General features: G+C 44.6%; 1 protein-coding gene across 1 annotated transcript in view; it reads left to right on the forward strand.

The window, feature by feature from the left end:
• The window catches only part of mprip (myosin phosphatase Rho interacting protein), a 71,736-nt gene that overhangs the window by 15,010 nt on the left and 43,237 nt on the right, over positions 1-13,489 (forward strand). The window contains exons 4-7 of the mRNA XM_061708763.1: positions 10,993-11,144; positions 11,236-11,320; positions 11,408-11,579; positions 12,217-12,634. Of these exons, the coding sequence (XP_061564747.1) occupies positions 10,993-11,144; positions 11,236-11,320; positions 11,408-11,579; positions 12,217-12,634 (827 nt within the window). The remainder of the gene's footprint in view (positions 1-10,992; positions 11,145-11,235; positions 11,321-11,407; positions 11,580-12,216; positions 12,635-13,489) is intronic.

A 13,489-nucleotide genomic window follows, 5' to 3' on the forward strand; every position in this document is an offset into this window, starting at 1 on the left:
GGGCAGCTGCAGCAAACGCTTGACCACCTTCATGTTTTGGTTCTGGTCTTGGAACATCTAGAAGCAGTTGACGGGTTGATCATCACATTTCGAACGATATGACATGCGGTTTCGCCTCTTTGTCTACCTCACAGTTGGGCAAACAAAGGGTTGGGGGCAGAATGAAGTGGCTGTGTGAATGGCGCTATTGTGACGGCAGCCTTTTCTGCACGACGCTGAGCAAAAAGAGAAAAGCTAGTCTTAACTCCTGTAGTTTTAGTGCTGTTTCCGAGAGTGCATTAAGAAAGGTTGAGGGAAAGAGCACGCTTTAAAAATGAGTTTATATGTAGTAGTAACTAGAGTTGTTCTGATTCGATGCGAATATCAGAAATAATCACCATTTCTGCTGAAAATGGAGCGTTTAGTGGAGTATTTACTACTGTGCTCCGTCCAATATCATGTCGTTTTTTTTTCTTTTGGTAAAACAGAATCTCTTATGTTCTCTGTGGATCTGAAAGCCAACACAGGAAGTTACACAATGATGCTTTGCAACTTTGTTGTTTGAAGCAGCAGCTTGTGATCTGTTAGCGTGCGCTAGCCATCAAGCGCTAGCATTCATATCCCCAGTATGGCGTTATTTTAGTCTGGAAAGATCCCACCAGGAAAACTGCGATGTGCTCAGTATGTCAATACTGCAGTTTCCAGATGTGGCACAAATGTTGCTAAAAAAGATAATGCAAATAAAAATGATTAAACAGATAATGTGTGGAAAAAGTACAGCCTTAAGACTGCAGTTTGCTTATCAGCAATGAGAGAAATTTGCTGAAGAGAACCAGAACAATCACGGACCGAGCTGTGGGATGCTGGTTCACCAGCTCCTATCGGGGTTGCTGCGTAAACGAACATCTGGAGCGGTGACACAGGGTCCCGGGTTGGAAACGCATCTCTGAAACTGATCTCTTCAAGAGGAACGAGGCTGACTCATCTTATTTCATGTCAGAAAAAAGAAAACAGACATTTAAACCCCTAATGTATTCAAATGTAGAATATTTGTACTTTGTTTATTTCTGTGGTTGCACTTAAGTTTGAAAAAACCCTCAACATCAGATCAATGCTTGGTATTGGCTCAAAACTCGGGTTGGCATGTTCAGGGGTTTGTGAACACACTGCTCACATGACTGATCACATGACCACCCAGCCTTTTCTGTGTATTTAGAGAGCATTTGGCTGCTAAGAAAGAACAAAAACACTAAACCCAACGGAAACCAGACCTCTCTTCTTCTTTCTCTCCTACACGACCAACATAAACACGTTCAGTCTTTTTCCCAGAAGATTTCTTAGCAATGTGTGACCATTATTTTGTTTATCGCTGCCATGAGTCACATGTCCTCCCCTCCCGCACTGACGTCACAGTTTATGCGCGTCGGCCCGTCGTGGCAACGTGTTTCATGTCTGTCTTTTGCTCTGAGACATTTTAAAAGCTTGTTCGTTATTATTTTGATAGCTCAAGGGAAACGGCCACTTTGATGCTGCACTTACTTGAAAGCAGTCTTTTCAAAAAACATAAATAAAATGTGATTTTCGGTTTAAATCTGCTGACATTCTGGTGTTTTCCTTGTGTTGTGATGGAAAACGGGCCGTGGCCTGCCTCCTGCCAAAACTCCAGCTGCTGTTGACTCACAGTTTGTGTGGTAGTCCCGACTGTAACGGGTCAATTACGGCAGATCTGTGCAACAGTTTCCTCAACGTGACGAATCTGGGATGATCAAGGAGGCAGCTGTGGTGGAGATGGAGCTGCTCTTCTACCCCCAGAGACGTATGTTGTGTCTATAAGTGTTTCAGCAGGTGAGGGTCTGGCTGGTTAAAGAGCTTTTTTGGTGGAGATTTGCCACTTTTCAGAGTTGACTGTTCAAACTCTGCTCCACGAAGCATTTAGAGCCTAGTTTAATTAATTTGTACGATTTCTGTGGATCTAGCCGTCTTTCACAGTGAAATATGGGGTTGAGACGCTTAAAGTGCCAGAGTCTGGGATTCAAACCTCGGCTGCTGCACATGGGTCGACCAGGTGAGGTGTCAGGTACTTCTGCAAAATACCAGCCCCTTTTCCCCCGGAGCATATTGGTACTTTATTACTGAGGAGTCTGATAGTGGAGCCAGTTCTTGACACTCGTCCAGACTGGTGAGATTGCACTGCATCAGCATTTAAGTTCACTTCCTCCAAGACTAAAAAAAATCAATAAAAATGTCTGTCAATTTATGCTAAATGGATTGAGCTGGCAGGAAGTCAGATGTGAGACTGTTTAGGAGATTTTTAAAAATCAAACCCCAGGAGTTGGCTCCGACATCAACATTACAGGGTTTTGGAAGAAGAAGATTTATTGAGAAATGATGGGACTATCGCACAATGATCACGACTTCTTGAAGCCTTTCGGTGAACTCGGGAATCCAGTCAAGGGGGTCTTTACAGACGCTCCTGGTGAGACCTGAAGGTGAAGCACAAAACTGCTGCAAAACTGGCCCACGTCAGTTCTGCGCCCTCTGGGACTCGAGCCGCAGCTGAATTGTGTGTTTGTGGGGGGGGGGGGGGCTGCGAAAGGGCCCGAGGGCAACGGAGAGGGGGTTTAAAAGAGAAAGAAGGAAAGTCAGCTGTGCCGGCTGCAGGCCGGTGTTTGTGGTGATAGTATGTCGCCAAGGGAATGAGACACGGGTGACCAAACCCATACTGGCTGATCAGGCTGCAGATTAGGCTGCTTGTGTGCAAACACCGGGGGGCCACACGCTAGCGGCAGATACACGGATACTCGCTCAGTATTTGACAGGTTAGGAAGTAAATGTAGGTTCTTTTGAAGTAGAAGTTTGACCGTAATGTCCTTACATGTAGATGAAAGAGTGACTCGAAGGGAAGACTCTTTAGCGCACACGCTTCAGGCTTCAAAGATCTCGCTTCTCATTCGCTGTGAGTGGGATGCTGGTCCATCGCATCACTTTGCTAGTATATCGTAAGCGGCAATTTGTGAAAGGTTTTCAATCGCCACCCGTTCCAAACATCAGGCCCCGCCCGGCATTGTGCACATTGCGTCACTGTGGATCTCACTTATGCGAGTCGGATATTGGCGGCAGAAACAGATGAGCGGACTCTTCAATAGCCCGACTTCGTCTCTGGGAACGAGCCAAGCGTTTGAAGATTGAAGGCACATTCGGTGAATCCCTCTGTGTTGCCGGCGATGACAATGGGAGGAAACCGGCGAGAACGCGAGTGCATGTTTCCACTGTGTAGCCTGTTTCCAGTGACACCCAGCCTGGTGTGCACTTGTGTTTTTCCCTCTTATTGTAGCTGTGATTCCAAAACTGTCTGCCTCATTGTCCTTCGGTCTTTTCATGTGCTCCACAAGGCAGGAAAAGTGGGTCAGGGAAATGGCTGCTTTGTGTTATAGACCCCGAGGATTGAGTCTCTCCGACCAAAAAAAAAGAAAAGAACCCCTGTGCTGATAACATGTTAACAGTCTTGATCTCATCATGCACATCGTTGTTTACACAGTGGCCCGAAACACCGGCGGAGGGCAGATAAGAGACGTTCAGGGTCAGGGTTTAGCTCTGCATCCACAAGTCCCGGTACTGTCACGGCCGTCAGACTCGGGCAAGCCACATCCAGCAGCTCTTTGTCATCATCTGCTCACGTTATCTGCACTTTCATCGCTCCTCGTTGACAGGCCGACCCTGCAGAGCCTCTCGCAGCGTGGAGGTTTATAGCTGCATGTAAACAGCCATTTTCCTGCCCCTTCCCGTGTTTGAGTTTTGGTAAATCTGTCACCGGGGCTCATGACAAACTTTCTGTGTTTTTTTTTTTTTTTTTTTTTCTTTTGCTTAAGGAGCTCTCCTGAATAAGAGTGTGGTTCACACACGACTAATGTGTGCAAGATCAGTGGGAAGGCAGCTCACTACCAACTATTCCTGCTCTGACTGGAACCGTTCCACAAGGCAGATTTTTCTACATCTGAAACCATCGCGAGGTGGATTTATTTTCACGCTGATTGTCCATATCCTGCTGCATCACTACTTTAAGCTTCACCTGGGGTCAGATTCCCTGACCTCGTTGCCTCTGATGGCAAATAGTCCAAGCAGCAAAGCATGCCTAGATTTTTTTAAAACCTTTTCTAAAAACCAATATTTAAGATGGCTTTTAACACCCAGTAGTGTGATGAAACTTTTATCTTATTAGATTTTGTTGTGTTTTATTGTTTTAGATTTTTCTTATTTATCCTCCTTTTTATAACTTGCTGTAAAGCACTTTGGCACACGGAAAAGCTGTTGAAAAGTGCTATATAAATGTCCACGTCATGATGCTCCCTCCACCAGAATTCCTGACTGAAATGTTCCAGCGACGTCTTCAAGCCTTTAGCTGGGACTAGTGGCTTCTTCTTTAAGTCGCCGATGATTGTGTCTCGTCAGGATACGAAACTGTCTCCTTTTAGTCGGACTGTGGACTCATGGATGTCTAAACGCTTTCTTTGTTGTGTTTTTAGAAGTTTTTTGTATCCCTTTCTGCTTTATTCGGATCAACTACTCCTTCATTTTATGTCTTCAAAGATCTCCTTTTTGTGAGGTCTGTTTAACGTCAGCGGATGCTACGGTACCTTTTATCAATCAAAGCAGCTTTAAACTCATTTCATTAATTGTAAACCACTGACTCCCAATAGCATTTCTAGAAGTAATAATTAATGAATGGTTCACTTATGTGTTATATACTTTTTTCTTTTAAACGTGCGATCAACCGAGAATGTCTTATTGACAGCAAATACCTGTCGTCTGGCTTTTGCTGATAAGATATGTGTTTATTTGCGGTTTGCACTTGAATTCCAGTATGATTGATCCAAGATGGTCATTAACTCCATCCTGACTCCTGGCTGGTTGCTGTCTTTGCATAGAATTGGAAGCAAAATCAAGCTAATTCAATTGCCATTTTTGGGTGTCTGTGCTTAAAAAGATGTGCAATAAAATCCCCACAATTCCACAGCACTTTTAAGATTACGACACCGGAGCTCTTGAATGAACAGTCAGGCCTGTATCGACGCCATAAACATCTTAATCCGCATGTTGAACGGGGTCCAGGGAGTGACTACATCGCCTGCTATTTTTTGCCAGGCAGACAGCGGTCCATCTGAAACAGTAGCCACTAAAAGCAGAACTATTTTCACCACAAAAAAGATGCTCTCCCATCTACAGCAGCATTCCTCCTTGGATGCCCTTATTTGGTGAACTGCAGTGTACTCGACAAGGCCCACGACCGCAGAGCGCGAGAGAAAAGGAGCGCTAGCCCCTAAAAACCCAGAGAGGAAACATCAGATGTGCCCCAGACCCAGACATTCCTCACACACAGCCTGCCACAGCAAACACCCGGCTCTGCTGAGGATGGCAGTCGTAATGCCTCCGATCGTTGGAGCCCAGTGTATTCAGGGAAGACTGGAAATAAAAAGCAAGTTTAGATGGTAAAAGACAACCAGATTTCGTGCAGAAGAATGGAAACTGAATGAGACCACCATGAAAGTTTCTAAGCTTCGGAGGTCAATGATCCTGACCAAGAGGTTAAAGGAGGGGGTCGAGAAGAGGCGGCTCGAAACCGGAGCTGCGTCTGTTCTGCATCTTTTTTTAAGGAAATAAAGAGTCCCGTGGCCCATCTTTTAATGAGAAATCATCCGCCGTGGAATCGGCACAGATTACTTTTGTAATACTGTATTTGACCTGGTCTTTGTACGTTTTGACCGTATAGAAACGTAATTCTCGTCAGTTGTGTGAAATAAGACCTGGAAAAAGGCATTGTGGCAAAGAATTGTCAAATTGGTTTAATTCACCGTACAAATTGTTACAGATTACTTTCGTAATACTGTATTTGACGCGGTCTTACGTTTTGATCGTATAGAAACGTAATTCTTGCCATTTTAAGAATGAGATGTACCTGCTATACTCTACTGCCCTTACTTTTTAACAAGTTGTGCTTTTTATTATTTTACCTCTTATCATTTTATTTGTTATTTACTGTTTAATTGTGTCTTGCCGCTTTTAATGTTGATGTAAAGCACTTTGAATTACCTTGTGTTGAATCGTGCTATACAAATAAACTTGCCTTGCCGCAGCACACCCCTCTTCTGATAAACCCGTTGCTTTGGCCCGAGCGAGGGCGGATTCTGTTAAGTTCTGATGGAGGATGCTGTGCTGAGGAACATGCAGCTTATAAAACAGCGGTCTCCCCTCCAGAGCCCGCTGAGGCAGACTTGCCTTTGGCTCGGCCCGTAAAAGCCTCCTGCAGGATTTATATCCTTTATGGAGTTGGTGCACTCCACTTACTTGAAAAGCCTGCCCAGTTTGTTTTTGGCACGTTTTACATTTGGATTTGGTTGTCATGAAAGTTTTTGACATGGAAAAATGACCTTTTATAGACATCTCTGATTACAGTACAAAGCATTTCCTCCGTCCGTCTCGTGTGGACTCGTTTCAGTGTAGATTCCTCTTAATGTAGCTTGTTGTTTCAATTCATTCAGGGATTTCTTTGAGAGTGGTTTCCTTTAGTACTGTCTCATGACGAGGCGGAAGTTAGTCCTCCCTCTGGATGTTGAGCCTAATCTGAGGATTTGGGTTCGGTCCAGTTGTGTAGAAATCAAACCAAGGACAATTGATTTGCATTTCAGGGGTAGTTTTGGCAGACATCCGCTTTGCTTTGTTGCCATGGCAGAGAAACAGTTACTAAGCAACAAGTTTCATTCACACCGAGGAGACCAGGATCAAATGAGTACAGTAATTCAGCCGGGACCTAACTGTACCAAGTAAGAGAGAAGAGCGTTTGATCTTCTCAACATGACTTGGGGTCAAACGACAAATACATTTTTTTTTCTTTCTTGAATGTAGCCTTTCAGTTGACCCGAGCTTCAGCCAAGTAATCTTATTTATCTTCAATCAGTCAGCGATTATTTGCCCTCCGTGTGCCTCCAGCAGTGCTGCTGTGAAATCAATACTGTGTACCATGAAGTCTGCATTTCACTTTATTTATTTTTTTGTTGTTTAAAATATTTTTATCCCTGATTTCTTTTCTTTTTTTTCTTTTTTCCCCATTTTTATCACCCAGTGCTCCTACCTAAGTCAGTCCTGGGCATTGCTCTCCCTCTGCCAACCCCTCATTTCACTTGTTTTACTGGCTTAGTTTTATGTAAAATGTTCCCATGCTTAAGGAAGGCGTGTAGCTTTGTGGACTTGTACATATGTGGTCGTTCAGTGGACGGTGGACGCTCCTGTGCTGCGTTGCACTCACACATGGACGTTAACAACTAAGCTGGAAAGAGCTGGGATTTGTTTTGTGATATTCGTTTTTTTTTTATACCACACAGCTTTGACGAATTTTCATAATCCTCTTCATAAACAGCATAAACATCTAATCAAAATTCTGTCAATTCATGATTCAGCCGTACTAGGGACAACAGGAATATTAAAGGGGACCTATTATGGCATCTATTAGCTATTTTAAACAGGCCTTGAATGTCTTAAAAACAAGCTTTTTATTGTTTTTGCTAAATAAATTAGAAATTCAGCCTCTGAGCCATGTCTTTATCTTCCCAGTCTCTAACCTCATTCTCTATGTGGGATTCTGAGTGGGCGGGGCGGGGCCTGAATGACGCGATACACCGCTAACTCCGCCGCTCCGGCCGGCGGAGTTAGTTTTTGGCGTGGTTTCATGCATCGGAGGCCAACCGATGTAAATTGCATTTTCGTTGCGTAACGACGGGAGCAGAATCTGAACGGCCACATCACACTGGACGGCTTATCCGGGCGGCTGTACAGACACTGCAGAATTTGGTTGCTTTCCTCCTTCTCTGAGTTGGCAGGCTGAGGGGAGACCACTTTATATATGTTAAAGCAAGAAAAAACGTGTTTTTCATAATAGGTCCCCTTTAAAGGGGCTTATTATGAAAACACAATTCAACCCTGTCACCTGGTTTAGGGCCACGCAGGTGTGACGGTTCAGTAAGAACGTGATAAGTCCTCCCAAGATGTCCCTCTCCTCGGCCATCGTGTCCATCGTCAGCAACAGTGTTCAGCAGGCGGTAAAAATGAAGCCTCCACCTGGTTATTCCTGTGTGACCGCTGTCTCGGCCTCAGTGTAGATCGCTGATGGAGCTCGCAGCGTTACTGCGGGTGGAGGAAGGAGATATGGGTCTGGCTTCAGGAGGTGGAGGTTCCTGCAGGTTTCCAAGCACAGCAGTTGGAGTCACAACTGTAGTGACAAAGCTCGTAACGCAGCCTGTCTCTGATTCTCCGACCAGTGTGGGTGAAACCTTGGTGTTTGTTTCTGTGTGGTGCTGCTTTTTCTTAACGCTACGCCCTTGATGGTCAGTCTGGATGCTGCTCTTCGGTTCTTCTGCTGTCAGATGGAGCAGGTCCCGCCCTTCCCACGGACGGCCCGCCGTTGCACCACCGGCTCAGTCTTCACTCACTCCAGGGCTGCAACTAATGACTGTTTTTATAGTTGATTCATCTTTCCATTTACTGAAACATCGGAATATGAATTGCACAATACTTTAACCATTTTATTCAGCTATTAGTTTAAAATTAGCCCAAATTGTTTAAGGTATGTGTCAAATAACTTCTAGCTATTTATTTAAGTGCAACTACTCATAAGACTATGAAAAATAAGCAGTTAAAACCCCTTTTATGGTTTATCAGAATACTTATCGTAACCATAACTCCGAGACCGTTTTATATCTAGAAAATTCAAAAGCTGCCTGAAGTGAAAGAGGGCACGAAGTTAGTTGGTGTGAGAGAAGAGGATGCAAAGGACGGGGTTAGATGGAGGCAGCGAGAGGCAACCCCCGATGGGAGCAGCCGAAAGGAAAAGACCAGAAAGCAGAGAAATGGAGGTCTGTGGACATAAACGAGACTTTACAGCGCCCCCGAGACTTCTGAAGTCCGACCACAGACGGATGGACGCCCGCTATGAACAGAGCTTTTCTCTGAAGCGTTTTTTTGGATCAAAATGTCATTGACGAGTCATCAAGACTTCAGGAATCGCTATCCGCTTTTAAAATAACGATCATATTATGTCTCCTTTGATTCTGTCTACATCTTTGGTTGATAAAATATTCCTCCGTCTGTTTTATTTAGTTTGTGGCGTGGATTCATGGGACAGCAAGACACCGGGTGCCTTCCCATTAGTCCGTCATTCAGGGGCTGATTCGTCTTGTTGGTACTTTGTTCTGGTCCTTCCAGTTCAGAGGGAGAAAGAGTTGGAAGTTGATGCACGAGTGTGTGTATGTTGGAAAAAACACACGGTTATCACTCAACTGATTTCTCTCAAGTGAATTTCCAACTTTCCAGCAGTTTTTGAATTCATATATGATCTCATTTATGTATTTGATTCATTTATTTCTTCTTGTTTCAAAGATAAGACGCAGATATTGACGACTTTAGTTATTAAATAAAGTTATTTACAGCATGGTGACTTATGTGATGTTAAAGCTACAGATGCACAAGTCTGTTGCTTGGTGACATAAATGAGCCGAGTTTCATCCTGACCAGCTCACATTTATTTATTCACTATAAAACAGATGTTATAAACTGCTTCAGATTGTCCTGATTTAATACGTCATTTCTGAAATGCACAATAAATCTTGTATCTAGATGCATATTACAATATGCTATACATAAAATATGCACATTGCTGCGTTATTATCCCCCTACATACGTAAAGGTTTGATTTTGGTGAAAGAAAACCAAATATTTATGGAGTCTTTCTCCATGCTTGTCTTGGAGCTGCATGGATCCTGAATGTTTTTAGTCGGTAAAGAGCACCGTTTGTAATAAAATAGTTTCATATTCTCTGAGAAACCTGTGTGGATGTCCCGTCTTCATCTTCCTCTCTTGATCATTTTCTTTCGGATAGAGGGAATTTTTCCACGCGTCTGTAGTATGATGCTGTGTAATTTCCATATTTGGCAGGCCCTGGGAGTTTGAGAGACGGATCTTAATAAAGCTGGATTGGTGTTCAGTGGCCTTAAAAGGAGCTGGAAAGAGCCGGGCACCTGTTTAACATCTGTGGCAAGCATAGTCCAGCAGAGCCCGATGATAAGACGGCAAGATTTCCAGCACATGCAGAGAAGGTTAAAGAGGAACATTCGAGGGGATTTCTTCAGCCTTATTTATCACGATCCCGTCACAGATGCCGTACGGGAAAGTCGTGGCTGCCTTTCATCTGGTCCCTGGTTAGACTTAAAAAAAAAAGAGACTGTGATTTTTGTTTCCGGTGGCGTAGCCGGCTCACAAAACCAGTCCTGTGTTGTTCACTGATCTCACTCACAAAGCGGCTTTAGTCTGGCATCCTGCTGCCGTCGTCCCCTCTTTTCACCCGGTGTGTGTGTGTGTTCGATTCCAGTGGGAACGAACGACGTCAACACGCACGTTGCATAAGTCAGCAGTCAATACACGGCGCCCAAGTGATCAAACGCTCGACAGTCCAGTAACATTTCAGTAAAAAAAGACGACAACAAGACAACTTGCAATACTTGCCAAGTGAATATTTCATCAAAGGGAGGAAATACTACCTACCAACATGCAAAAACATTAGTGCACACAGCAATAACAATCAATGAATGTCGTGTTTTCGAACCGCTCCGGACCAACGTCAGTACTTCTCAACCCAGCAGCAGCAGCAACGTCAGCATGTCCTTGGCTAATAATACTGCTGGTAACTATTTAACTAACGAACTCTGCCTATCATATTAGCATTGTTGTCCTTTTTTCCCCAAATGAGAATTGATAAGGGAATCGATAAAGAACCAAATCGTTAAGTAGAATCGACAATGGAATTGGAATCGTATCAATTCCCATCCCTAATCAGCGTTTTGGTTTGGTGCATCCACATCTGACCCAAGCAAGTCTGTGAAGGAAACCAAAACTGTAACATCCTTGATCTTTTTATTGGATCTTTTTGAGACATGAAAGGTCTAATAAGTCCCATTTTGTGTCTCCTAGCCCAGCACGCTGCCTCAGGGCACGGTGAACATGAACCTCTGCACTGATGTCATTGATGCTGAGCCCAAGACGGGTCAGAAGAACTCTCTCTGCATCATCACTCCCGAGCAGGAGTACTTCATCAGAGGAGAGAGCAGAGAGATCATCAACGGGTAGCTTGTTTGATTTGATTTGTCTGGCTGTGGATTGGGATACGGTGTCAACGGACAAGTGTCAGAAACGCATCATCTTTCGTTTTTGTAGGTGGAGCGAACAGTTGATTGTATACCCCCGAACCAACAAACAGAACCAGAAGAAGAAGCGCAAAGTAGAGCCAACAACATCACAGGTAAAGCTCTTCATACTGGACCCTGTCGTCACACCACCTGCTGTGCTACGGTGGTTTTTACATCCGTGTGTGTGTTTTGACCCGTAGGAACCGGGCCCAGCCAAGGTAGCGGTGACGGGTTCTGGACTCCCCGAACCGGAGAAGGTTCCAGACTCCAGCTCCATCATCTGGCAGGAGGAGCTCAACCAGAGAGAGGCTGAGGGGGCGGCAGTCTGGGCCGCCCCAGACCAACCGCTGGGATCCCCACCGCCCCCTACAGGTGAGGAGGAATAACCTGTTTATTGACAATAGACCTAAGCTAAGTTAAAGCCCATTTCATTGCATTAATCATTTTGTGTATTATTCATCACTTTGAAATTGTGCAAATTGAAATTGTGATTTCAAAAATCAAGGAAAGGCAAGTTTATTTGTATAGCACAATTCAACACAAGGTAATTCAAAGTGCTTTACATCGACATTAAAAGCGGCAAGACACAATTAAACAGTAAATAACAAATTAAAATGAAATAAAATGATAAGAAAAGAGGTAAAATAATACAAAGCACAAGTTGTTAAAAAGTAAGGGCAGTAGAGTACAGCAGGTACACATCTCATTCTTACAATGGCAAGAATTACGTTTCTATACAGTCAAAACATACAAAGACTGGGTCAAATACAGTATTGCAAAAGTAATCTGTGACAATTCGTACGGTGAATTAAACCAATTTGACAATTCTATGCCACAATGCCTGTTTCCAGGTCTTAAGAAAGACTAGGGAAGACTAATTTTACCCAAAAACATTTATACATTTAGCTAAAATGATTTTAATCCCTCATAAGGTGGTTTTTCTGAGGACTTTTACACAAAACTGCCATCTGCAATGTGCTCTCATCCTCAGGTGATGGCACGTCTGCAGGCCAGGGTTCTGACGGCGGGTCGGTGAACGGCGATGATGTGGACCGGGGGGGCGGCCCGCCGCTGCACGGCTCTACACCTCAGCCCCCCAGCGACCTGCTCTCCCCGACAGGCTCCTGCTCCAGCTTGGGAGGAGTCCCGCGCTGCCTCTCCCCGGCGCCCAGCGACCCCTTCCCCTCCGGCAGCTCCCTGCTCTCCAACGGCTCCCACATCAGCGGCTCGGTCAGCTCCCTGGACTCGGACGCCAGCGGCAGCACGGTCACCAGCACCGACAGCCACCCGGCCGGCCACAGGGGCGGCCACCATGAGGCGTCGCGCTCCCGCCGGCTGGAGGCCGAGGCCAGGAAGGCTGAGAAGAGGAGCCGCTACAGGAGCCCCGAGCGGCAGGAGAGGGAGGCCGTCCTCAGCCCTGAGAGGAGGTCAGTGACTCCGGGTCCATCCCGACTGTCCCCTTAATCGCTCCAACTTCCTGCCTCAGCTCATCTCTCTTTACTATCACCAGTACCCTGATTTCTTTTCCTTTTTTTTTTGCATTTGGAAACAGACGAGCTGCATTTGACAGTCATTATTTGTTTATTTGTCCAAGTCGATACCAGTACTGGAATTTTGAGTCAATTAAAAACTTATATATAGCAAGAATTTGAATTTATCAGGAAGATAAGTCAGTCATCCTGTTTATCCTTGGATCTAAAGAGATGGATCTGAAATTGGACATATTATGGAAAACCATACATTTCCTGTGCGTTACAGCAAATACTTGGGTGTCTGAAGGGACTGCTGCTTTAAAAACTGGCATAATCTTGCTGATTGAAACCATAAATGCAAAAAAATGTTTACTTCAACGAATCAAAGAAGAAGTTGAGGAATTTTCCCAGAGGCTGTTATACAAATGGGCTTATTTTTGAACCACAGAAGTCGCACGCGCCCTCCAGCTTTTTCAACCAGCTGTAGTCTGGGAAGACGGCGCAGAGCGCAGACTGGTAGGGTTTAGAGGACAGTTTAAGGGAAAAAGGTTATTCCTTTATCCATTAAAGTTCAGATTATCTGAAACGAGTCTAGTGTTAACTCTGGACCTGCAAACATTCAGAACCCACAACCTGACGTCTGTGGGATAAGTGACGCTTGTTTTAGTATCATTTACAGAAATGAATTCCCGGATGTGTCATTAACATTTAACATTTAGAAAACACACATTTCACATCGGGGCCTGAAATCTTGGCTGGTTTGTGAAGAATTGTGAAGAAATCTGATCTGAACAGTGATGACATGTCGTA

Source organism: Cololabis saira, chromosome 19, assembly GCF_033807715.1.
Source record: "Cololabis saira isolate AMF1-May2022 chromosome 19, fColSai1.1, whole genome shotgun sequence".
NCBI classification, from domain to species: Eukaryota; Metazoa; Chordata; class Actinopteri; order Beloniformes; family Belonidae; genus Cololabis; species Cololabis saira.